The sequence below is a fragment of the Triturus cristatus genome, chromosome 7, assembly GCF_964204655.1.
Source record: "Triturus cristatus chromosome 7, aTriCri1.1, whole genome shotgun sequence".
Classification (NCBI taxonomy): Eukaryota; Metazoa; Chordata; class Amphibia; order Caudata; family Salamandridae; genus Triturus; species Triturus cristatus.
Window position 1 is genome coordinate 1,859,455,106 of NC_140590.1, and position 27,227 is coordinate 1,859,482,332.

At 44.9% G+C, this 27,227-nt stretch overlaps 2 protein-coding genes across 3 annotated transcripts in view; both read right to left on the reverse strand.

Moving 5' to 3' along the window:
- The window catches only part of LOC146813488 (uncharacterized), a 196,654-nt gene that overhangs the window by 143,600 nt on the left and 25,827 nt on the right, over window positions 1–27,227 (reverse strand). The gene's annotated exons all lie outside the window — the stretch shown is intronic.
- On the reverse strand, window positions 21,922–23,142 carry LOC146813489 (uncharacterized). Its single transcript, XM_085620289.1, has one exon. The coding sequence runs from the start codon at window positions 23,007–23,009 to the stop codon at window positions 22,053–22,055; it is 957 nt and encodes a 318-aa protein (XP_085476415.1). The 5' UTR covers window positions 23,010–23,142; the 3' UTR covers window positions 21,922–22,052.

Below are 27,227 nucleotides of genomic sequence, written 5' to 3' on the forward strand. Positions count from 1 at the left end.
GCCCACACGAGCCGAACTATACAAATATTTTGCCATGTAAATCGTGCAACAAACAGATGATAACTCTTCAAAATTAAATAAAACGTACCGTATGGCCACGTCCACAGCGCCCTATGGATCTAACATGAGGAAGGAAGCGTGTGGTATTAGATCACTGCATTGAGAGGCATTTAATAACCAGCATTAACAAGCATTGGCATAGCCAATAGGGCTCGCCTTTGGGACCTTATAAGTGTTTAGACATGCAACAGTTGATGTTGTTGCACCAAGGATATTGTGCTGGATAACTGAACACTTATAAGATCCCAAAGGCGAGACCTATTGGCTATGCCAATGCTTGTTACTATATCCTTCTACGAATGCTAATTTTCTGTAAACAGGCTTTAAAATCTTGTTCTTATCTTGTCACTATTGGTGTGCGTTCAAAGACTGAGGATAAATATCAGGCTCTATCTTCCGAGGTAGCTTGGTGTTTAGTTTATTTTCTGTGACTTAACCCATTCGCTGCGGCGGCGGGAATTCCGCCGCAGCGCTGGGGGGTGAGGGGGGGCAGCGCGGTTGCGCTGTGCTCATGACGGAGCCACTCCGTCATGAGCCACGGTTGAGCTGTGCTCATGACGGAGTGGTTCCGTCATGACTCCGCCCAGTTGCATTGTCCCCCCGCACAGGCGGGGAAACAGCGCCGCGTGGGAGGAGCGGCCGCCAACGGTCGCGGCATGACGGAACCACTCCATGAGCACACGGCAACCGTGGCTCATGACGGAGTGGTTCCGTCATGAGCGGGGAAGGGGTTAAAGCTTTATGTGACAGTCTTGTTGAGAAAAAATGCTTTTATCTAGACCACAACATTTAAATGTCTGTAAATGAACCATGCAGATATTTCAGAATATATCAGAATTAGGAAAGCAGAAATGAAGATCATTTTTTGTAATTCTGATGTATGGTAGAAACAAATACTTTAATAGGATCAGAACAAATCAATGCACTAGGTGATGACATTTCCACGCACTATAGTTTGTGTGCTGTATACTTTCATCAGCAAAACAGTATGTCTGTGCAAATGTAATGGTCATTTCAATTTAAAATGTGTTTTCTATAATGGCAGTACGCTACCACATCATGCATACTCCACCTTATGCCACCCTCTCTAATCTGCACTACTCCACCGCACTCTACTCTGCACCATTCCACACTACTGTATTCTATGCCATTGCACTCTACTCTACACCACTGTACTCTGCAACACTGCACTCTGCAACACTCTACTCTGCACTCTGCCACTACACACTACTCTGCACCACTCTGCTGCATTCTAAGCCAATGCACTCTTTGCCGCTCTACTTTGTATTACTCCTCTCTATACCACTGGACTTTGCACCACTTCACTTTACAGCACTCCATTGTATACCACTGTACTCTACACCAATCCTCTCTCAGTCCACTCCGTTCTACTCCACTGTACGGCACTCTGCGTGACTCCACTCTTCATAGTGCCACTCCACACAATACCACTCTAGTCTGCCATTTCACACCACTCTGTGCTGCACTGTAGTGTATGCCGCTCCACTCAACATTTCTCAACTCTGCATCACTCTACAACACTTCACTCTATGCCATTGTATTGTATGCCACTCCTCTCTATGGTCTCAACTCTACTGTACACTACTCTATGCTAATGCACTCTACTCTGTACCACTGTACTCTTCGCCATTGCACTCTAGTCCACTCCATCCTAGGCTAGTGTACCTTCAGCACTCAACTCTACGCCACTGGACTCTACTTTGTACCACTCCACTGTACGTCTCTGCGCTCCATGACACACTAATCTACTGTGCACAACTGCATTCTACCCTGCACCACTCCATTCTACTCCACTTCTCTCTATTCTGAACCACTCTTCTGTACGCCACTGCACTCTAATCTGCTTCACTCTATGCCCCTCTACGATGTGCCACTGTACTCTACCCTGCTCCACTCTACGCCACTGCACTCCACAGTACTATACTCTAAACCATTACACTCTACACCAATGCACTGTACGCAACTCTATTGTACATTGCAATACTACACCTCTGCACTCTTCGCCACTCTACACCATTGCACTCTGTCACTGTACTCCAATGCCAATCTACTCTGCACCATTGTACGCCACTGCACTCTACTCTGCACAACTGCACTCTTTGCCACTCTACCTTGCACCACTGCACTACGTCACTGCGCTCTACATCACTCTACCCCATGCCACTGCCCTGTGCGCCACTTTATATCACTCCATTCTGTGACACTCCACTCTGACACTTTACTCTATGCTATGCCACTCCAGGCACTCCATTACACTATACTCCACTCTAAGCTATGCCACTCTAAACCTTCACACTCGTAAGTCACCTGGGGCGGCATAAAGCTGCGGTGCAGACGGTGGTGGCAGGACCCTCTGTCAGAGGGAATAACAGCGGTACTGGGTGCTGCTCAAATCACTGTCGGACGAAGGCCCGTAGAGGCCACGGTAGACTAGCGACTGCGGGGAGCTGTGCTGCAGGGGGTTGGTGGCTCCCTCCAGGGCAGAGGAGCAAATCGGGGGCGTGGCTCCTGGGCCTGCCTGGGCGCGAATCTGGTACTATCATGGAGAAGCCACACGCACTCCCCCACGCCCCCCAACTGGGAGAAAAAGGAGGATGGCAGAGCAGACTGAAAAGGGCCTCCCCACGCTTGATGAGCCATTGAGAGCTGTGCAGTGTTTTTTGGCCCTAAGCGCCAAAGCGGGAGCAAGAAAGAAGATTCTGGCGGCGACGGTGAGGCGGCCCGTGAGCGCACCTGCTGCACATTTCCATAATCCCACTGTGAGTACAGCCAGCGCTGCCTGGGGCCCGCACGTAAAAGGGGGCCACACGGCCAGTAGCTTGCACGTCCCCCTGCAATCAGAAGGAAAGCAGAGATACGGAGTACGGCAGTTTGAGGCCCTGGAGGGCACCAGAGGGCAGTCAAGCCTGCAGCAAGGGTTGGACAGAGGGGTGAGCCCTGTAAGAATTGTACTGAGTCAAGATTCAATCCGCACTATAAGATACCTAGCAGCGCTACCTTCGTGACACACACGCGGATCAAGAGCGGAGGCCAACTTCCTGCGGGTTGGGGGCCCCAAAATGTCCACAGTGCGGACGAAAGGGGAGAGATCACTAAAGGAGATGCTCGCCAAATGCTCCACGACAGGGGAGAAAGGGGGTCAAACGTCTCCAACCCCTAAAGCACAAGCAGAACAAGGAGATGGGGAGGTGCCCATCACACGTGCATTTCTCGAAACACTCTTTAACACTCTCTGGGAGGATTTTTAAATGCTTAAGCATGAAGTGGCAGGAGAGGTGAGAGAGATACGCCGCGAGGTGGACGAGATTGGGGAACGAGTGGCCGCCATGGAAGACCGTGAACAAACCAAAGGTGAGGAGATAGAACAACTACAGCAGGAAATTATACGCCTGAAAGATCAACAGTTAGACCTGCAGGCCCATGCGGAGGACCTCGAGAATAGGTCACGGCGAAATTAACATCCACGTCAGGGGGGTCCCTTCGAAAGAAGAGGGGGCTGATGTCACCCGATACCTCCAAGGCATTGTCAGGGAGATTCTGGGAGAGGCTTCTGACTTTGAAATCCGCATTGACCGAGCGCAACGGGTGGGCATGGCGAGACAGGTACCGGGCCCTCCACCGGACATATTGGGCTTCCTACCAGACTTGCCACTCAAGGAACGCATACTTCGTGAAGCTCGGTTGAAACAACCCATCAAGTATCAAGGTCACTCAGTAGCACTTTATCAGGACTTGGCCTCCATCACCCTACAGAAGACGAAAGCAGTCAGGGAGGTGACAACATTCTTGAAGGAAAAGGGAGTGACATACTGCTGGGCTCATCTTTTCCGTTTGATCTTTCAGTGGAAGGGCAAATTGCGATCGCTCCAAGAAACGTGCGCTCTTGGGACTGGATCAGCCGTGCCCAGATGAGTCACCTAGCAGCACACAAAGATCGTCCAGAGAAGAATGGCAGAAAGTAGGCCGCAGACGCTTGCCGAAGCAGGATTCGAGGACTGATCTTGCGACCATGACACAAGAAAGAACAGCAGCCCTGGAAGCGGTGTCAAGAGATACCACAACACCGGACAGACTTTGATCTGCACCATGGGGCACTACAGCATCGAACTATAGCTGGCTGGAGGGGGCTGGGTCAACTGGGCCACACGTACACCCGGACTTTCTCTTTTTCCACATGTCTGCATTGGAGGACGATGGACATTGGACTATAGTACAACTTTGGGACTGTTCAGCTGGGGTTAGGGAGGGAACGGGGGAACCGGGGGGGTTGGGGTGGAGGGGGGACTCACGGGAGGGTTTGGGAAGCGGGAGAGAAAGAAGCAGACTTGGAGCAGATTGCGGGGGAGGCGATGCCCTGAAAGTGTTGCGGGAGTATTGTTGGGGTTAGGGAGGAGAGAGGGAAGGGGAACCGGTGTGCTGTTGGGGGCGGGGCTCAGACAACGACCAGATTCACTGAAGGACAGAACCGAGGATCCGGGATACGGCTACATACATAGAGAGGGCAGATCCCTAGGGACATCGCAAGCACCACTCGTGAACACATTATGTCGAGTCCTGTTCTTCAGGTGATAACCCTCAACATGAAGGGGTTAAATAATCCCATTAAGAGTCGAGCTATTTTAATTTACATAGGGGCATATTTTCAAGAAACGGCGTTGAAATTATCGCCGCTTTAGCAGCAGAAAACTGCCGCTAGAGCGGCGATAATGGGCTTGATAATATGCTCTTATGAATTCCCATAGAAGCCCATGTTACGGTGTGAACATGGGCTTCTATTGGAATTCTCTGCGGCATATTATCAAGCCCATTATCGGCGCTTTAGCAGCAGTTTTCTGCCGCTAAAGCGGCGATAATTTTAACGCCGTGCTTGATAATATGCCCCTTAGAGAACTCGGGGGCAGATGTGTGCCTTCTGCCGGAAACCCATCTCCTCTCCAAAGATTGGCCTAGAATGAGGTCCCGTGCTTTTCCACAGCAGTTTTACTCCTCTACAAATGACAAGAACGCAGGGGTAGCTATATTGTTCGCCAGAAAGTTTCAGGGCAAAGTGAGAGACAAAGTGGCAGAGGTAAAGGACAGGCTACTGGCGTACAAGCTATGGGTGGGTGGGGCTGCCATGGTGGTGGGGTCCATCTATGCCCCCAATTCAGGACAAGAAAAATTCCTTAAGGGAGCCAATTTGGAGGTTCTTAGTTCCCAGGATAGGAGGATACTAGTGGAACGCAACCTTAATTTGGTCATGGACTCAGAGAAAGATCGATCTGGGCAACTCTATGGCCAAACGGGAGCTCTATCGAAAGAGGGACGGGATTGGCTGAGACACAGGGGTTTTGTGGATATTTGGTGGGTGGCTCAGCCCCAGAGTACGCAATTCTCTTTCTATTCCAACGCACATCACACATATGCCAGAATTGACCACTTTATACGATCGACCGAACTCAACGCCTTAGTAGATACGGTGGACATTACCCCGGTGGTGCTCTCTGATCATGACGGAGTGACAGTGACACTCGACGTGCCGCCAACTCATAGACCAAAGGAGAGGTGGAGACTACGGGAGAACTTGCTCCAGCGCAAAGGGGTAGTTCAACAGTTGCACAAATGCATCACTGACTATCTTGCGACAAACGACACCCCGGACATATCTCTAGCGGCAATATTGGGGGCTCTCAAGGCAGTAGTAAAGGGATAACTGATAGCTATCTCCACGGCGGAAGCTCGAACGGAAGGAAAAGAGAGAACTGCTTACGGCCAGTGTGTTAGAACTAGAATGAGTACACAGCCGAACAGGCGCCCCTAGAGTATGGTGCCAACTGAAAGCGGCCAGAGCGCAACGGACGAGCCTGGACCTAGACAGAGCGGAATAAGCGGCCCTGCGGCTTAAACATTCATATTATATAGGGGGAGATAAAACGGGACACCTGCTGGCGAGTAAACTTAGAGCTCGCGCGCAGCGTTCCAAAATTGCAGCCCTCCAGAATACGAAGAGAGAAACGGTGGAACAAGATGATCAGATAGCCGAAACTCTCCGGGAGTTCCATGCCTCTCTATATAGTAAAGATTCGCAGCTGCATTTGGATGGTGAGACATATCTGTAACATGCCGCTACAAAGGCCTTAAACGCAGCGGGGACAGAAGCATTAGATGCGCCTATTAGGATTGAAGAAGTGATAGGTGCCATCTCCCGTCTCAAGCCTTTGAAATCTCCAGGGCCGGATGGATTCTCGGCTGGGTTTTATAAATTGTTCTGCCCACTCATAGCCCCGATCTTAACTTGCCTTTTTAACTCCTTCCAGGGCCCTGGATCTATTCCCCTAGATATGCTTGCCGCTGATATAGTCGTCCTTCCCAAGACCGGGAAGGACGCCACTCCCTACTCAATCTGGACTTGAAGTTATTTACTGGGGTTCTGGCCGCTAGACTTGGCCCACGTATGCCCGGTATCATCGAACCAGACCAATCTGGCTTTATAGCTAACCGACAGAGCAGCGATAACACTAAACGCATCATGCATTTAATAGACAAAGCTCATCGCACCAAGATGAACGCCCTGCTGTTGTTGATCGATGCCGAAAAGGCATTTAATAGAGTCGATTGGGGTTTCTTGGACAAAACGCTGGTGCATTTTGGCATCGGAGACAGGTTCAGGGCCTGGGTAGCGAGCTGCTATGACAAACCCAGAGCCACGATACGGGTCAACGGGACAATCTCACGGCCCTTCAACATCCAACGGGGCATGAGGCAAGGATGCTCACTGTCGCCTTTCCTGTTTGCAGTCTATGTGGAGCCCCTAGCACAAAGGATACGAGAACCCCGATATCCTTCGCAGTCCCTTTGGAGGAGAATGTCACACAATCAGTATGTATGCGGACGATATCTTGGTGACCCTGGAAACGCCCGGGCGTTCAGTGCCAGCCTTCCTTCGGGAGCTGACTTCCTTTGGCAACGTTTCCGGCTTTAAAGTAAATATGGGTAAATCAATGATCCTGCCTTTAGGCCTAAATGAGAACCTCCACAGTGGAGAGCACAGGGAGTACGGAGAACTCCAATCCCAGGCCACGATCCCCTATTTGGGGATAGTCCTGGCCCCTTCTGCTGAGCAAATAGTTGCGAGAAACTACGCCTAACTCCTCTCACAAGTCCAGAGGGATCTTCGTCAATGGCAGAAACAACCTTTGTCACTCCTCGTCCGTATCGCTGCCGTTAAAATGTCCATTTTGCCTAAAGATAAAAGAAGAGTTGATGAGATGGATAGTTAAATTATCAAGTGACTTTGTAGAAGTCAAACCCATACAAGATCCCATATATGCTGTGTATTCTGTTGTCACTTTTGTTTTGTATGTATGTACGACAGTATGGTTGAACAGGTTGATAGGTGAGAATGCAGGTATGATGGTTGTTTGAGGGGTTATTTATTATTTGTGATTTGTACTTCAAATGTGCATAATTTATATGAATTTGTGATATATGTATGTTTTTATAGGAGGACTTGATGACTTTATGAGCACAAAAAAAGAGAACAATAATATACATAAAGAAAAAAATATTTTTGATAAACAATAAAATAATAATTTATCAAATAAACACATAAGATTTTGTATGTGGGGACATGTCGTACATATGAGCTTTTGGCCAAAATTGTAATTAGATAGGTCAGTATAGAGGTTTTTCATTCAATTTTGTGTTATTTCCCCCTCCCCTTGGACCTGAAAGTAAGCAGGGGGTACCTTTCTCCTTCATGTAACACTCAGGCATCCATTGTCGTTTTCCTTCATTTGGGAAGAAATATCCCCAGGCACCCTCCCACTTTTGTTGGGAAGAATGGGTATCCCTCACCTCAAATTCCGCCGGGGGCACTGGCGGCACCACAACTGTCATGGCTGGTTGAGTAAAACCCCCTTTCAGCACACAGTGGTTCACTTAGTACAGGAAGATACTGGTTTACCCTTGGGATCGGCTTCGCCGATCCACTGTTAGGTAGGAAGTTCCTAATTCAGTGTAGTACTCTAATGGTGGCAGCAGTGACTGTTTCAAGTCGGGGATTAGGTGTTCTAGTGCTGGGAGGGCTAATTGTCCATCGCGCTGCGCACTTCAACCGTCATTTTCCAGCGAACGGAGCGTTTCTATTCCTCTCGTTCGTTTGTGAAATATTTCTGTCAGGGGAGCTGGTCCTTCTCTTTCGCATCTCCACCTGACATCTCTATGCAGATTGTGAGCAGCAAGTTGGAATTCCAGAGTTCACCGGCTGGTGAACATTTCTTCTTGTTTCCAGCATTTGCAGTGTTCGAGTAAAAGGGTGTGAGAGTATCCCCTCTCGCATTAAGTAAGTCCGTGACCTTGGCAGCAGTAATATTTCAAGTGTGGGCTAGTGTAGTTCTTCCATTTAGCATCTGCTTATCTGGTGTTCAGTGTCATTCATCAGCTGATTTTTTTTGAACAACTGAGTTATTTCCAAGTACAATTTCTAGTGAAAGACTGCCATGATAATTCACTAACTCAAGGATTCTTTGTTATGATTTTTGCTACTATGAAAGACTGAAATTCAATTGTGAATATACATTGTGTCCTTCTGAACCATCCTTCTCTTCAGTAATACCTATTGTATGTAGCAATATATATATTCACTGAAAAAACCATAGGTTTCACACACGTTATAGTTAGGAATTAGCATTTAAAAAACCTTGCAAATTCACTGAAAAAACCATTGGTTTCACACATGTTATAGTTAGCTGGGCATTTCTCTCGTAAAAAACCAATGAAATTCCCCCGTTATAGTTCGTGCAGGCAACTATAACTCACGTGACCGCAATCCTCTGCTGATGACGTCAGATATTGCATCACTGTATTTAGACACTTATTTACCCATGTCTTCTTCCATTCATCTTTAGCTATACATATATTACATATTTTTGATTTCAGAAAGACACATATGTCATCATTGATGTAATATCTGACGTCATCAGCAGAGGATTGCGGTCGCGTGAGTTATAGTTGCCTGCACTAACTATAACGGGGGAATTTCATTGGTTTTTTACGAGGGAAATGCCCAGCTAACTATAACATGTGTGAAACCTATGGTTTTTTCAGTGAATTTGCAAGGTTTTTTAAATGCTAATTCCTAACTATAACGTGTGTGAAACCTATGGTTTTTTCAGTGAATTTGTACGGTTTTTTAAATGCTAAGTTATGTATTTATTAATATATTTTTTTTAAACAAAATTTTTTCACGGCGCGCACACGGTGCGCTTCGCGCACCGTGCGCGCGCGGTGGGATCGCGGTGCGCTTCGCGCACCGCGCGCCCACTATACGCAGTTCGTGCCGTGCGCGCTCGGAGCACTTCGCGACCAAGGGACAAATACATTTTTTTTTCTATAAATCGCGGAGTACGCGCACGCTGCGCGAACTGCGCAGAATTTTTTCCGTTTGGCTGGTGCGCGCAGGGCGATTTTTCGAGAAAAAAAAATAAATAAAAAATTGGCCCTTGGGGGTCCTTCTGGGACCCCCTGTCCATGGCTAGGGGGTCAGGAACTGTCCACCCTGCCCCCTTTTTCACGTTCTCCATATTTGTTTTTCACCCCCTCGGAGTGCGAGAGACAAAATGGCGGCCGACACTTCCTGGTTTCGATCGATTCGAATGTTTACTAAGATCTAACAACCAATCAGAAGTGCGCACGGCAAGGTGCGCGCACCCAGCGCGCACGGTGCGCGCGTACAGATATATATATTGATTTAAATGCTATTTACTCTGGAAATACTGAACAGATTTACACCAAACCTGCAAAAGGCACTTCATGGACCTTATGTCTACCTCTCTGCCAAATTTCATGTAATTCTGTTCAGCCGTTCGGGCTGTAGCTGCGACTAAAGTCCCTATGGAAAAATCCATGGGGAAAACGCGTTTTGGGACCCCCCCTTTTTCTCGGCCCCCGCTTGACGAATCACCCCGAGACTTTCAGCGTAGGAGCGGAGCGCCCCATTAGTTTTGAAAATTTCACGAGGATTCGTCAATCGGCGCCAAAGTTATTCAAAATAGAATTTTGAGATTTCCTATGGAAACTCGGTCCTAACTATAACTATCTACTGCCGACCGCCAGTAGATAATATATATATATATATATATATATATATATATATACTTACCAACAAATCGCTTCCACTGACATCTGCAAGAGAAAGTAAAACAAGATTGAATATATAGATCTATACAGTTTCATTCATTCCTCTATTGATAATCAAATAAAAGATATGTTCAAGAGAGCGGCAAATCACTGCGGAGACAAAGGTATGGGATGCGATTGAGTAGGCTTACTTAAAGGGAGTAGATAGGTATCTGAAAGGTTTTAGAAGTGTATTAATGCTGTCATTTGTGTTTTCAGGTGCCTGTATAGCTAGAATTCTCGAGTGGAAGAGGCACAGCAGTGGAGTCTCTCTTTGTCCCGTCCCCCTTTCCCCCTCTCTACTGACAGTGGAATTCAGTCCGCTAGCAGTGGGGTTTGGGATTGGAGGAATTGTCATCTGCTCCTGTGGAAGTACTGGGTTATCAGGTGCGTGATACTCAACAGATTGAAGTGCCATAATCCAACTTCCACCAGGGCAGGATGGCGGAAGGGTTAGATGTTAAGGCCTTAGCCGCAATCTTGGAGGGGATACAAAAACAACTCAGACCATGGAAGATAATAAAAATCTTAGAGAGGAGGTTAGAAAATCCAGTCAAGAAGCCAGTTTCTTTAGGCAGCGATTTGATGATTTCGTTGCAGGGGCAAATCCTATATCCAAAGAGTATAAATCTCAGTCTTTTTCACCTACCCCTTCAGCAGCAGAGTTGACCACTGAGGTCATACACACCATCTCCCCCACTAACCCTCTAGCCACCCCAGAGAAGTTTAATGGTGACCCACATAAGGCCCAAGTTTTCCTCACCCAATGTTCCTTACACTTTTATGTTGGACCATTATCTTCAATGAGGATCAGTCTAAGGTGGCCTTTTTATTGTCTTACCTGAGTGGGGCTGCAGTGGCGTGGTCCATCGAAGATTTCAAGACAGAATTTCTAAAGATTTTTGATCGAAGAACCATCTCACAGACCACTGACAATGAGCTCTTAGATTTAAAACAAGTTAATAGAGAATTGGTGGCGTACCTTTCGCAATTTAACAAATTGATTGTGGAGACTCAATGGCCCGAAGCTAAGAGAGCAGCAATATTTTATAGGGGTCTGAGGGATGAACTTAAGGATGGAGTAGCTCAGATTCCTAAGAGACCAACGGAAGTATCGGAGTTAATTGATTTGGTACTTCAAATTGATCAGCGGCAAAATGAACGGAAGAGTGAACGTCGCAAAGAGGTTAGACCTTTCCCACCTCATTTTGACAGAGTAAAACTTGAACCGGCTAAACCCAGTGAGAAAGCAGCAGGAGATGAGCCCATGCAAATTAGTTCAGTTCGGGCCCTCTTACCAAAGAAGAGAGAAAAGCGCAGAAGTGGCAAGTTGTGCATGTATTGCGGTGGTTCTGGGCACTTTGTCAAAGAGTGCCCGAAGAAGCCTAAGATCAGTGCATGGGTAAAAGACAGGCCCAACCAGTAAGAGGAGTTTCTCTGGTGGGAGCTTCGGATAAGACAACTCCAGACTCCCAGTACTTAGCAAACACTCTACAATCTTTGGCCCCACATTTAATCATTTCCAGTATAATAAATTTGGAACCACCGAAGTGCATGAAATCTCTGTAATGATTGATTCTGGGGCAACTGGGAATTTTTGTGACATTAAGTTTGCTCTCTCTTTGGGCATCCGATTCGTAAAGAAAAACAAACCAGAACCTGTGCAAGCTGTTGATGGAATTAATTTGTCTTCGGGACCAATCCTTTACCACACGAAAGAACTAACTGTGATTGGCCCAGGTCTTCATCAAAGTTATTTGAAATTCAGTCTCATACATGCTCCTCAGTTTCAATTGATTTTGGGGCTTCCGTGGTTGACCGAACATAATCCAAGAATTGATTGGGCAAAAAGAGCAATAGAAATGAATTCAGATTATTGCAGGGAGCATTGTTTTCATCCTATGGTGTTGAATCAGCAACCTACACGACCGTCTCTCTTGCTGAGACTCCGCTAGCGATTTGTGCTTTGGAAGCTCCACAGATTCCCTTGGAATATCAAGATCTGACTGCAGTGTTCGATGAACAAGAGGCCCAGAAGTTACCTCCACATCGGGAATATGATTGTGAGATCAAGCTCGAACCCGGTGCTACTTTACCTTGCAGCCGAATCTATGCACTTTCGGAATCTGAGAATAGCCATCTAAAAGAGTACTTAGATACATTTTTGGCTAATGGATTTATTCGGCCTTCGCAGTCTCCAGTTTCCTCCCCTCTTTTCTTTATTCTGAAGAAAGATGGAAAGCTTAGAACGTGCATAGACTATCGCGTTTTGAATGCCGTGACCAAGAAAAATCGTTATCCGTTGCCACTGATTTCGGAACTTTTGGATCAAGTGAAAGGAGCCCAAGTGTATACAAAATTGGATTTAAGAGGGGCTTATCATTTGGTTAGGATGGTTGAAGGGGATGAATGGAAGACGGCATTTCGTACTCTATTTGGCCTATTTGAGTAGCAGGTCATGCCCTTCGGCCTGTGTAACGCACCTGCAGCCTACCAGCATCTAGTCAATGATGTGTTACAAGAAATTTTGGATCGCTTTGCTGTGGTTTACATCGATGATATTCTCATCTTCTCGGCCAATCAGGAAGATCGTGTCCAACATGTACGAGCCATCTTACAGAAATTGCTGGACCACCAGCTTTTTGTGAGATTGGGAAAGTGTGTTTTTCACACGAATCGCGTGGAGTTTTTGGGCTTTGTCTTGTCCCCTGAAGGAGTCTCTATGGATGAGTCGAAGGTGAAGGCAATGAAGGAATGGCCGTCTCCTCGCAATGTGAAAGAGATCCAAAGCTTCATTGGGTTCGGCAATTTTTATAGGCGTTTTATCATCAATTTTTCAGACATGGTTGCTCCCATTACTCATCTCATAAGAAAAAAGAGAAGCTTTTGTGGAGTCCAGAGACTGAGAAGGCCTTTCAATATTTAAGAGGTTTTTACCACAGCACCCATTTTGCAGGACCCAAACCCAGATGAACCATTCTTTGTTGAAGCTGATGCTTCATATCTAGCTATAGGAGGAATTTGTCTCAAAGACACAAGACTACTGGGCAACTTCATCCGGTAGCTTATCGATCTTGGAAGCTTTCAGCAGCTGAAATCAATTACTCTATAGCAGACAAGGAGTTGCTGGCAGTGAAGGATGCCTTTCAGGAGTGGAGGCATTATATATTATACTGCTCAATTGGCCAGATTATTCACTCAACACATAGTTAAGTCTCATGGCATTCCCAAGGTAGTGATCTCAGACCAGGGACCCAATTCATTTGACATCTCTATGCAGATTGTGAGCAGTAAGTTGGAATTCCAGAGTTCACCGGCTGGTGAACATTTCTTCTTGTTTCCAGCATTTGCAGTGTTCATGAGTAAAAGGGTGTGAGAGTATCCCCTCTCACATTAAGTAAGTCCGTGGCCTTGGCAGCAGTAATATTTCAACTGTGGGCTAGTGTAGTTCGTCCATTTAGCGTCTGCTTATCTGGTGTTCACTGTCATTCCTCAGCTGGAAGATTCTTTTGTCAGCGCGCTGCCAAGTCGGAACAATATCCACAAGGCTACTATATTTGTTCTGCAGATAATAGTTTCTTATGATGTTACAGCGCCACCTACTGTGATTTAACAGAGCTGGTTTGAATTATTTCATTTGTTTGAACAACTGAGTTATTTCCAAGTACAATTTCTAGTGAAAGACTGCCATGATAATTCACTAACTCAAGGATTCTTTATGATTTTTGCAACTATGAAAGACTGAAATTCTATTGTGAATATACATTGCGTCCTTCTGAGCCATCCTTCTCTTCAGTAATGCCTATTGTATGTAGCTATATATATATATATATATATATATATATATATATATATATATATATTAATTATACTTACCAACAAATCGCTTCCACTGACATCTGCAAGAGAAAGTAATACAAAATTGAATATATATATCCATACAGTTTCATTTATTCCTCTATTGAAAATCAAATAAAAGATATATTCAAGAGAGCGGCAAATCACTGCGGAGACAAAGGTATGGGATGCGATTGAGTAGGCTTACTTAAAGGGAGTAGATAGGTATCTGAAAGGCTTTAGAAGTGTATTAATGCTGTCATTTGTGTTTTCAGGTGCCGGTATAGCTAGAATTCTCGAGTGGAAGAGGCACAGCAGTGGAGTCTCTCTTTGTCCCATTCCCCTTTCCCCCTCTCTACTGACAGTGGAATTCAGTCCGCTACCAGTGGGGTTTGGGATTGGAGGAATTGTCATCTGCTCCTGTGGAAGTACTGGGTTATCAAGTGCGTGGCACTCAACAACAGAGTGTTCCTAGGCCCCCGCATCTGCCTCTAGTTCAGAAGAAGCCTCTAAAACGTTTCTGGTCTTGAAACTGGTATTGCCGGATTACTGGAACATTTAGGAGGCTGGGGAATAGGGGAGGCCAGAAGAACACTCCCTGCCTCTACCAACCCCACCATAAACCTGTTTAACAAAACCTTTTTGCATGGGTTGCTGGGCCTCGTCCAATGAGGAATAGGTAGTAACACATTTCCAAAGTTCTTTTACAAAAGGCTCCCCAAAGAGGCTGCCTTACCCCACTGCCCCAGCCTCCAAAATAGCTAGTTCCCCCAGTTTGGGGTCCATTTTAATCAGCAAGGAGCAACGCCTCTCTGTGGACTCTGTCCTTAATGAATTTGGCAATACATGTGGTAACTCATAGGAGCAGCTCCTCCACAAAGGCAAAATACCATTCTGTTATCATTTTATTTTTTGTATTGAGCTTGCAGTTGAAGCCAGGTTAGGTTAGGGCGGGGCCAGGCCAGGGCCAGGCCAGGCTCCCTGACAATCGAGGGAAGAGGACTGGTGGCTGCACCTCAGGTGCGCATGGTGGTTTGGCCGGCCGCCTCAAGCTGGCCAAGCATCATGCGCACTTTGCATGTTCCCCACAAGCTGGATTGTATCTCCTGGGTGGAGAACATGCACAGCCTCCCAATCCCTCTCTGAGTGCCGAACCACTATGCTCAGACCAATCACAACACTACTGTAAGGCAACGTTGTGATTGGCTAGGGAATTTTGGGAGGCTGTATGCTTTCTGCTGCGGAGAAGAGGATGAAGGAGAGTCAGCAGCCGGCGGTATTCAGGTAAGTGCTTTTATTTCTTTTTTTTATCCCCCCCATCTGTCTCTCCCCTGCCTCTGCTCGGTTGCAGCCGATACTGGTAACTTAAAGAGAGAGTACTAATTTACTTACAACCAAGAAAGCCGAGACATGTGCACCGTACGCTTACACATCGAGATTGCATATGGACATAAGCATGACAAGAGAACGAGTGTCTCCTTTATGTTGGCGCCGACTAGTCGTGATGATGTGTAACCACGCTCTGCGAGCTCGTCATTGAAACGAGCCACCTGCAAGGATTATTAGCTGGACTCCAGTAGCGCTGTGGGTCCGAGTTGTATCCCAGAGGAGCCTAAGGGCAGCTGCAAGTACCTGCTGAGTCTCACTCGCTGAGGGCACCTGTGGTGAAGGGCTTGACATGTGAGGAAACCTCGACGAGTCTGTTAGTGAGTCAGTATACAAACGCTAAATTATGGAACAAACCCACAGCAGTAAAACAGAATAACATGCCAATAAGCGCACATTAGTCACACATAAGAACATCAACAAGGAAGAGCAGCAGAGAAAAAGTGCTGTTCCTTGGGGGATGCTCTTGTGTGATGGCCGGCTGATGTGATTGGTGAATTGGAAATATCTGTACTTGGACTCATGGGAACTGTAGTCCTGCATTTTAAGGTGATGATGGTTTAATGGCTGCTGAGATAAAATAAAGGATATATAGATAACAAGCTTTATTCGATTTCGATACTAAAAAAATCATAAAAGCACATCATAAAAGTACATTAAAAGAGCTTCAGAACATTTCCCAGAGACAAAGTTATAATGCAGATCATTAATTCATTACAATGTTACCAGCTTCCTACATTTTATCACACTTTTAAAAAAATGTGTTAAAATCCATATCGTAAGTTCATTGTCTAAAAATTGTAAAGCTAAAAACGCTGAGCGACATCTTCTAATAGCAAGCTTCTTTAAAAGTGGAACTAGCCATTTTTGTCCTTTGTAGGTTATAAAATTTACAAAAAAAAGCTACATGTATTGTCATTTGCTCAGATGCATTATCGCAAGGGCATAGTTGCATCGCCCCTACCCAATCGTTCAAATTTGGGAAACTCGTTATGCGATGAAAAATGTCTAATCTAAATCTTGTTAGCAACAATCTGTCGTATTGACCACGCACTAGGATAAAATAAGGTTGAAAGTTGAGATTTATTCCTATCATCTGTTGATGGAGTACTGTGAGCTTTGCTATTTCAGCTGTTAAACGACAAGATTCAAGTAATGATAGGCATTTATGTTTGAGTTCTTTTCTGGACATCAAACTCATTGTGGTTGGCTCATTATAAAACTCAGGATGTCCTAGGTCACAGAAGAAGTCCCTGACATATTTTAACCATTTCAGTTTCAGCACGCCGGTCATTCCCAGAACATTACTTAAAATATCCCTATTCAAGGGGGTTTCCTTGGAGCTCCATATCCTGTGCCAGAGCATAATTGGTTCTGTTTTAATTAGGTCTATTAAAAATGGAACCCCCAGTTCCGAATGACAGACATGTGAAGATACATTATTAGGGAGGGCCAATATGCATCTTAGGAACTGGTTCTCGTCCATTTGCAGCGATTGAGTGTTGCAATATCCCCACAATCCCGCCCCATACATGGCTGTTGATACACATTTTGCTCTGTAAATTTGTAGTAGGGTTTGCAGGGGTCTCACTCCTATTTTTTTTTTTAAAAGCTTATTAGGGCTGCAGTGGTTTTCATGAAAGTGAGTTTTCTCGTCTGCACAGCTTGCGTCCATGTAGCTTTATTGTCAAATAGGATACCTTTTTTGGGAGGAGCCAAGATGGCGACCGGAGCAGTCGCTTGAGCGCCCGGCTCCGTCGGCCCTTGGCCTCGGACTATCATCCTGATTCCTATCCTTGCCGATTTTCGAGGTGCAACGCGTGCGACGACGCGCTGACTGCGCCGCCGCTTTCCCGAAGTCTTAGCCCGCCCGGATGCCGGAGTTTTTGGTGCCTTTGTTCCCCGCCCTGGACCCTTGCTCTACTGTGGCCTCGGCCGGCCCCCTGGAATCGTTGCAGTCACCGGACCCGCTGGTGCAAATCTGAGCCCGAGGTCCCGATCCCGCCTCACGCCACGCACGGTCGCCAGAAGAGCCGGGAGAGAGACGCCCGGACACCTCCTGTACCCTGCATCTGATGGGCTGGAGCCAGAGGGTAAGCCCCGGTGTGGCGGGTCTCCTACCCCGCTCTGTGGACCACGCTGTAGAAGGCGGCAGACCCCCTTCTTCTATGGTCTAGTCGGCTGCAAAGAGAGCCTGAGGGAGGGGAAGAGACTGCTGGCTTTCACCTGTTGCGGCGCAGACCTGTTGGGAATTGCCTCCTTGTCACGATCCCCCCCCTGGCCACGGTACCGTTCAACGGTAAAACATGGCGCTGATTGCCTGCTCGCTGCTGGGGGGTGATGCTCCGGTCTCGCCCGCTGCCCGCTTCGCCCTCCCTCTACCAGACTCCAGCCCCCCAGTGCCGTCCCGGATTGCTGCCGTTGGGGGGACGCAGCTTCCGCTGACATACGGCTCCGTTCTGGCTGCCCTGCGGGACTTTCGTCTGCAATTGTGTGTCGGCTTGCAAACGCTGAGTGAGCGGTTCGACTCTACACTGTCTGCTGCGGGCCGTGAGCGCCCCGTTTGTGATCAACAAGACGTGAGTCTGCCAGTGCTGTGGTCCTCCTGCGGGGAAGCAACGACTGGGTATAACGGTGCTACACTGGTGTCTGCATTTGGCTTTCCCGGCGCTCAGGATCAATCGCTCTCCTGCTCAATGGCAGATACTTTGTTTCCCCGGTCATTGCTGCCTGCTTTGTTGTTGCCTGCCTCACCGTGCCCGCAGGAGTTTCCAGCTGAACTACACCTGGCGACCTCGAGGAACTGTTCACGGTGGCCTACGACTCCTTTTATGTGGAACTCATGTACTTTACAAGCCAGGTCTGGATTTTATATGGTGTGCAAGGGGACCTCAATAGATGATCGGCGGCCATTTTGTGACTCTACTTCTCCATCTTCTCCCAAGTGGCCATATTGTCTTTGTCTGTTCGGGATGCGGGGCATTCACGAGGGGGCGGGTCTAATCGTACGCCCGCGATCGGGCCAGGGCTAGATTACTTTCTATCATCATGGCTTCACGGCCGGGCTGGACTGGGACTGGAATTGTCTACTTATGTTGTGCGCACTCGTCGCGATCTGTCTGCCTTCATTTCCGTGGTGTTACATGCTATCTTCCCACGACCGCCTTTGGGTGTAGTGGGGTTTCAGTGTGTGGAGGCTTGGTTGGCCGGTGGTGTCGGGCGCTCCTGAGGATACGTGGGCTCCTCCCCGCCTCCTTTCTTCTTTCTTCTCTTAGTTTCTTTACTCTATTCCTACTTTCTCTCTCGTCTATATTTCGGGTTCATTGGGCGACAGGCACTATGCTGGGGGGGGGGGTAGGCCATAGCCTCCGCATTGGTGTAGGGTGGGGGGGTAATTTACTGTTTCTTTTTTAGTTCTATGGGCCTCTTTCTTTCATGTCTCTGCGCTATACTTGTTTCGATTCGGGGTCCGGGTGTGGGGTGGATTGAGTGGGGGCGGCTTTTAGGGGGTGCGTATTTACTACTGTGATGATCCTGTTATCTAATTGCATCGCCTTACTGTATGAGATTTTCTATGGCTGTTTTAATGATGCTGCTGCTCTCCAGTGTATGAAGCCGACTTGCGGACTCGAATCTCCTTGTTTCTATCCTTTACTGACTTTTTTCCCGATAAAAATTTTTTTGAAAACCTTAAAATTAACCTTCACTTCTCCTTCCCCCGGTGTCAAGGATCCCTCCAGTGTATGAATCCTGAATCGTTGCTAATCTTGACCTTGACGCACAGGGGATGTATTGTTTGTCTCTGTGCTCAACCGTATTGTGGCCGGCCTGATGGTTGTAGGCCCGTATTTGTTCTTTTACTATGCACAAATAAAGGTTTTTAAAAAAAAAAAAAAAAAAAAAAAAAAAGGATACCTTTGTAACTAAAACTGTTGATAAAATGGTATTCTTTGGCTGTCAATAAACATGTCTCTGCATTTGTTACTTCCTGAACCACATCTCATGATTAGCGTTTTTGATGTGTTTACCCGGAGGCCTAGGTCGCGCATGTAGGTAGCGAAACTGTCCAATAATCTTTGAAGGCCCATTTGGGTACGACGCATTAAGACTGCATCATCTGCATACATTAATGCCGGTATGGGTCGACCATTGATCAGAGGGTTGTCTTGTCCATCCTTCATCAGTGCTTCTTCTAGTCCGTTTGTATACAAATTAAAAAGGAAGGGGGCCAGCACGCACCCTTGTCTGACCCCCTCTTAATTGGAAAAGGTACAGTACATTCTCCATTGAGGCCATATCGAACTCTACTGTTGGCGTTCTGATAGAGCTGTATCAAAAAGGATATAATGGTGTTCACCCCTAAATTCCGCAGAGCTCCCCACAGCTTCTCGTAAATTACGCAGTCAAAAGCTGCGCTCAAGTGAACGAAAGCTAGGAATAGCCTTCCTTTTGTTAGGTAAGAATATTTACCAATAAGAGTGCTTAAATTAAGGCTTTGTTCAACTGTTCCCAGTCCCTTGCGGAATCCGTATTGTAGGTCTGACAATATTTTATTATCCTCAGCCCACTCTTGTAGTCTCTCTAAGACTACCCGCTCCGCTATTTTCGCTGAGAAGTCTAGCAGGGATATTGGTCTGTAACAAATGTGATCTTGTCTATTCCCCTTTTTAAAAATGGGGCCTAGAATGGATTCCAACCATGTCTCTATATGTTTAAAGGAGCTACTGGCCGTGATTACTTTTGTATGTATTGGGCCCCATAGTTCTATGTTACTTTTGTATAGGTCTAGTGGGATCCCGTCGGGGCCGGGTGCCTTGCCCCCCCCTTACTTGCCATAATCGCCCTATTTACTTCATCCAAAGTAATTTGGAGATCGTTCTCGATTATCTGACATATTGGTATTCTTCCTTCCCCTTCCTCATTTGGCACGTCTACGGCATTGGCTTCACTATTATCATTAAAAAAAATGACCAAATAGTGCTTCACCCACTGCACTTCCGTGATTGCTATTTCAACAGTGGGGATGTCCCCTGAGTCCAAGAAGGGTGCCCTAACAGCCCGCTAGAAACCCGCCCCATCCTTGGACTCAATGGTATCGTAGAGGGTCTGCCATAGCTCTTCTTTTAACATCCTTTTGTGTTCTTTAATCGCTTTATTATAAGCCTCTTTTAGTGCCACCTGATCTCTGGGGGAGCTATGTGATTTTTTTTAGAGTAGAATATGCCTTTGTGCAGTTCGAATCGAACCAACTTTTGGGCTTTTTTTGTGAGACTAGACTTTGATACCCAGAGGGCGTCATTAATTGATCTTGTAACTTGTTGGAAGGCGGTTAGGACTGATTCATGTGTCGCGGTTTCACTTAAAATAACTCCCATGGCTTGATTGCTATTAACCATGATTTTCCGGGTCATTTCTAGTGGATCAGCCAACAACCATTTCAAGGCATAACCATTTTTTCTACTTATATCCATAGGTTGGGAGGGGTGGACAATTTTGTGGTTGTGCTCTGTTTGAAATGTTGATAGTTTCAGGGAGATACTCAGGGGATAGTGGTCGCTCAGGATGATATCATGCGTGTCAAATTTCCTCACCTTTGAGGCTAAGTTAGCAGAAATTAAAATGTAGTCTATTGTTGTATGACAGTCTCTTCCGTTAAAGGTACTTTTAAAGGGTACTGGGTTAAAGCTTATCTCGTTTGCAAAACCGAGATCAAGACCACACATCGTTTCAGTTAAAATATTCCCATAACATGAATGTAAGGAATGTGATTCACTTTCTTCGTCTTCAGTCATTATACCACATACATCTATTCCATTCCTAACGCACAAATTAATATTGAAATCCCCCCCAAAAAAATCAAGGCGTCCTCTTCGCCTTCACTTTGCACACTTTTCAAAGCATTTAACACATTTTCTAGAATTACCTCAATTTTGTCCGTCTGTACATTACTGTAGAAATTTAGCAGTATTACTCTTTCTTTCTTTCCAATATACAATTCCAATACTTGATAAAATAAAGGAAGAAAGTTTAACATAATCCGAGTCTCCAGTCCTGACATACAATTCTTACTAATGGGTTATTGCCTTAAAGTTATGCGACAGTTTCCATACAAATATGTACCAACACAAACTTGATTCTTGAAGATAATGCTCTCCAATATAAGGAATATAAGAATAATTCAACGTTCAGTTTTTCATAATAAACTGGTTCTTAACCTGTGGTTCGAGGACCCCTGGGGGTCTGCACGGCCCACTGTGGTGGTTCACAATTGCATTACAAATTTAAATAACTTTAAAATTAACAAATTGAAATTAATAAAGTATATACAAATAAAGAAGCAAATTTGAAAATCTGAAATTCCTTTTTATATAAGATTGTGAAATAAACTAAATATTTAACTATTTTAGCATTTGTTTAGTATATACTTGTTTTTTGTGCAGTATTTTGAGGGGCAAATTATATAAATTGCTTAGACTGGTGGGTCTTGGCTTCCAGTAATGACTCAGTGACAGTCCTGGATTCCAGTAAAGATTCAGTGGAGGCCCACAGACGTCAAGAGGTTAAGAACCGCTATTCTAGCTCATTTTACTTCATATCTTTGGTATGCTTTCCATATGTTGTCTTTCATGGGAAGTAAGACATCTTTTCTGACTAAACCCTTTTCCACATACCGTACACTTGTAACGTTTATCTACAGAATGTATTCCCTCATGTTTCCTAAGAACTCTCTGATCACAAAAGCATTTTTCACATACAGTGCATCTGTAAGGTTTTTCCCCTGTATGTGTTCTTTCATGACTAGTAAGATGGTGCATACGCCGGAAACATTTGCCACATTCCGTGCATTGATAAGGCTTTTGTCCATTATGGCAACGCATGTGGACATTAAGATTTCCTACTATACCAAAGCTTTTTCCACATTCAGCGCACTGATAAGGTTTCTCACCCGTATGCGTTCGCTCATGTTGGGTTAGAGAAACATGATCACGGAATCTTTTTCCACATTCACTGCACTGGCATGGTTTCTCAACTGTGTGCGTTTTTACATGTTGAATGAGATAGCGTTTGTCAAAAAAGCTTTTCCCGCATTTTGTACAGTGATGGATTTTTTCTCTTCCTGTATGTATAGTTTTGTGCCTAAGTAGATCCCCCTGTTGACTGTAACTTTTCCCACATTCACTGCATCGAAAGGGTTTTTCACCTGTATGTATTCTCTCATGAATTTTAAGTATAACACTAGAACAAAAACGTTTGCTACATTCTGAGCACTGATAAGGTTTCTCCCCTGTGTGCGTTCTCTCATGGGTAATAAGCCCTCCTTTCTGAGTAAAGCTTTTCTTACATTCAGGGCACTGATAAGGTTTCTCCCCTGTATGCACTCTTAAATGGATGGTGAGATCCAGCTTACGCCTAAATCCTTTCCCACATTCGCTGCAAACATGTATCTTCTCACCCACAGACGTTCTTTTATGGACAGTGTTGTTTGTCTTATATTTATTGTCTCGAATTGGTTTTTCATCTGTGTGTTTTCTTAAATGTTTCTTCATCTCACTTCTATGACAAAAGTTTCCGACCACATGTGGCTTCCAGTGTGGTGTCTGGTGCACCTTCACGTTTTTTTATTAAATTTTTAGCAGTGTCATTCTTCAGGTGATTTAACACAGGCGTCACTGTATCAGGTTCTGCTGAAGCTTGAATACCTGTTGGAATAAAATAATTTCTCCGTTGGCTTTCTGCATGTACAATAAAACTCAAATAATATTAAAGATCTGATCTTGTGTACTATAAAGACTCTGTGTTCACATGCTGGGATTTAGTTAGAGTCACTTTCCTGACAGGTGCACTGGAGCAGAGGCGCTCTGAAAGTTTGTGAAGGGAAAATAACTTGGGCCAGTTGAACAAAGCCTTTTTGAAGCCGCAAAGTGTCCAATACTCAGAATCGTGTCATTTACGATTGCAAAAAGGCATCTGTCTTGAGTTCAAACCTAAAGTGCAATTCATTAACATTACCGAATTAAAATTTAGGTTTGCAGGTAAAAACCGTTTGGCATTTGGAAAGGGCTTGTTTTGCAAGTCTCGTCTATTTAAACCGAATCGGATTGGTATGTATTAATGATCTGCGACCAAATGCTGGTTGCAAAATATTAATCTTTTATCACCTCGTCACAGGAGGTGGTAAACCATTCATAAACCGGAAGGGGTCCTAAGTGGACGGAAAGGTGTCCCCCTTTCTGAATGTTGACAAAAACATTTTTGAAGATTAAACAGTGGTCCCATACTTACACACATATACAAACGTACACTTTATTTTTTTTCTTCCAAATGCATCCAGTTTTCTTTCATGGAAATTGGATACATTTTTAGAAAAAACTATTTAAAAGCAAACAGACGAGGTGGTCTACTGGCCTCAGCAGGCCACCATCCCTGTGATGGCTGCGATTTCTAAGGGATCGCAATTTGCGACCTAGGTAGGTTCAATTGTGACCCACTAGGAATCGGTAATTTCTGAATCGACCTATTAGTACATAGGTCAATTTTTAAATTACCACACTGGTTGCAAAAATAGTTATCGCAAATTGCACCAAATATTTTGTGACCAGTTCTTAATACATTTGCCCCCTGAAAAAATTAAGTTAATGAGTGGCACCATTACTCTCCTTGCGTAATATAGTCAGGTTCATGGGCAGTTTCAAAAGCAGATTGCAGAACTACTATTCACAAAGTAGCTGCCCAATCATTTGGACAACAAAATCCAAACCAGCAATATGGTTTGGGATTGGACAGCACCATTACAGTTCAACAGTAACAAGATACAGCCACATCATAAAGAATTCTACTTCCACATAATTGAAATACAAACACGAAGCATGACCGAGTTGAGACGCAAACAAAACTAAAGTATCTGGATATTCTGTCTGGATGTTATTGTGCGTGGACCTATGGATGCAGAGATGTAGCATTGGCTCAGATAATATATATATCTGCATACTATTTTTCTCCGGGTATCTTTCATGAGATGTTGCTATAGCTGTCAAAATTGTGAAATGTTAACCATGTTCAAGCTTTATTTAACATTTTTATAAGTTATATAATCGGAAAAAAACTGCAATGGGCATAACGCTTAATTATCACAGTGCAATAATCAAAAAGCACGTCTCTTATTGATATTACAACATGGTTTACACACAGGGCCGGACTGGTAACTGAAATCGGCCTTTGCAAAGATCTCAGCTGGCCCCAGGGAGGGGAGTGTTTAATCTGGGGCTAGTGGAAAGATCTGTGCTGCTTTTTGCTTCCATTGCAGGGGGCCGATATTGCAGCTATGCAGCAAAACGTCCCAGTAATAAAAACAGCCCCAGGGGTCTTCAAGCAGCCCCCACCCTGGCAGCCCACCTAGGAAATGTCCGGTGCCCACTACGGCCAGCCTGGCCTGGCTTACATAACCCAGAAAACCTGAATCAGCTACTTAACTAGAAGCAGCACAGGCATCTGTCGGTTGGTACGAGCTGCTCTATTCGAATCAAAGAGTTTGTTATTATCCTGCATCTGCCACAACTCACTCAAGTCACACATAGATCAGGCGTCTACCAATTCCTATTGTGGGAAGTTGTTAGGTACCTTAATGAAGGACCCAATTTTAAACACCCTAGAGACTCTAGATCTGGTGAACAATATGGTTTACTTGCAGCAGCACTAAGCTGATGCTCGTAGTCTGCGGCTGTTATCATGGAATGTGTGGGAATTGAAGATCGAACTTGATGGCCAATATAGGGTGCCTTCATTGGCGATTTCCTCATATGTGCTTTTCAAGAAACCTGGGCATTATATCATGAGTTTATAGATCAAGTTATCAAAACTACAGTATTGATTCGAGACCATCAGCCTCTGCTGATTCATCTGAAGGTTTGGCCTTTTGGCTATAATCATGTCTAGCTTGTAAAATCAAGACTTTGGAAACAAGGCCCTCGCGATCTTTTGGGGCATCTTCTCTCCTCTACTACTGGTCCTGGTCCTTACCTTAAACTAATTAACATTTACAATCAAAGCTCTGCATGGAATGTAGAATCTCCCATAATAGGGTTAATGGATGACTATTTGGTACATCGCTGTGGGAATTGTCCACTTCTTGTTGGCTACAGACTTCACCGAGGCGTACGAGCTCACGAACGATGTAGACGAATGAGGCATTCCTGTACCCACAGCCCCTCCCCTAAAAATGTGGTCCTCTGCTGTCCCACATATAGCAAAATAATCCATTTGCAATATGGAGTAGAAATTATACTCCCAACCGATTTAATCAAAAAGCCAAAGAAAACGTACTTAGTTAGCCTGGAGAACTTATTTACTTCAACCGAAGTAAATGCAATTTATTACACAAATCACAATTGTATCACAAACATTTTATATTTTTCAGGCACATAAGAAAGATGGTGAAAAAAGTGAAAATAGAACCCAGTGAGATGATCATAGCCTACAAAGTGAACATGGTGTTTAAGAGGTCTTTAAAAAACAATGAGAGGCATGTAAGAGTGTAACGAATCTTTTTTGCTCTCCCTTTGTTGGTGTCGACGACGTTTCAACCCACTCTGGGTAAGGGGTCTCTTCAGGACAATTATCTGGGGACTGCAAACAAGGGAAAGGTAAGTGCCAGAATTATACTAGACCCATTAGTCGTCTGAACGCTCCAGTTTTTAATTGGCTTACCTAATAGTATTCAAAACTCGAATTGAAGATGAGTAGTTGATAACATGTCTGACGCAGCCTAAAAATACAAAAGGGGGTATATAAGGAATTAAGATGTATCCCTATAGGATATGTCTATCTCAATATTCTAAAAGGTCATCATTTATTGAACCCATAAAGGACTAATCCTAATATGAGAATTGATTGAATATCTCAATTGATTTTAAGGGCCACCTTTCTGTTAGTGGCTGGCCCTAGGGAACAATCGGTACAGGAGGCTAAAGTACATATAATTACTTAATATATATATGTAACGATTACTTACAGGACAGCCGTGAGGAAACGAGGTGTCCGTAGTCCAAGTCAAAAGGGAGGACCTTGAATAATGTTCCCGTAATGACTATAATACCTGTAGGACATTAAGGCAGAGATTACTGCCAGTATATCTCAAGGGGGTACAGTCTAAAGCGAGCGGTATGTATAAGTTGCTTACTTTTCCAGGAAACGAACGAGTGAAGCATCCGATCCAGCCGCGCAAGTCGGTGACTTGCCTCCCGTGAACCGGAAGTATTTAAATTAGCCCGGGAGGTCACGCATGCGCAAGGGAGGGCAAAATAGATTCGTTGGCGGCCATCTTAAGAGGTCTCTTGGTGCATCATTATACCTGATAATATTTCAGATTAGTAGATGTAACATCTCATTTAAAGAGATACATCACTTAAAAGCAAAAGAAACAGTTGTGTGCTTAGACATTTGATGTTGAACATTTAAACACCTTATCTCATTATTCCACATTATCTCATAAATACATCAGAAGGCATCTCATAAGTACATCAGAGAGCATAGAATAGAATAGAACTCAAAGTTGTTCATCAGCAGCCATCCTAGGAATGTATTGGTACATCATTGTACCTGATAGTGTTCTAATAAAGGCACCGTAACATTTTGTTTGAAAAGGCACATCAATTGAGATAAAAGTAATTAATTAGAACATTAGTACAGGTAATTAATATTCAAACTTTTGACCTCCTTATTATTCCACACGATCTCCCAGATTACGGAGTGGGCAGAAGAACAGTAAG

Coding starts and splice junctions, on each gene's coding strand:
- LOC146813489 (XM_085620289.1), bottom strand. CDS start 23,009: ATGAAGAAACATTTAAGAAAACACACAGATGAAAAACCAATTCGAGAC.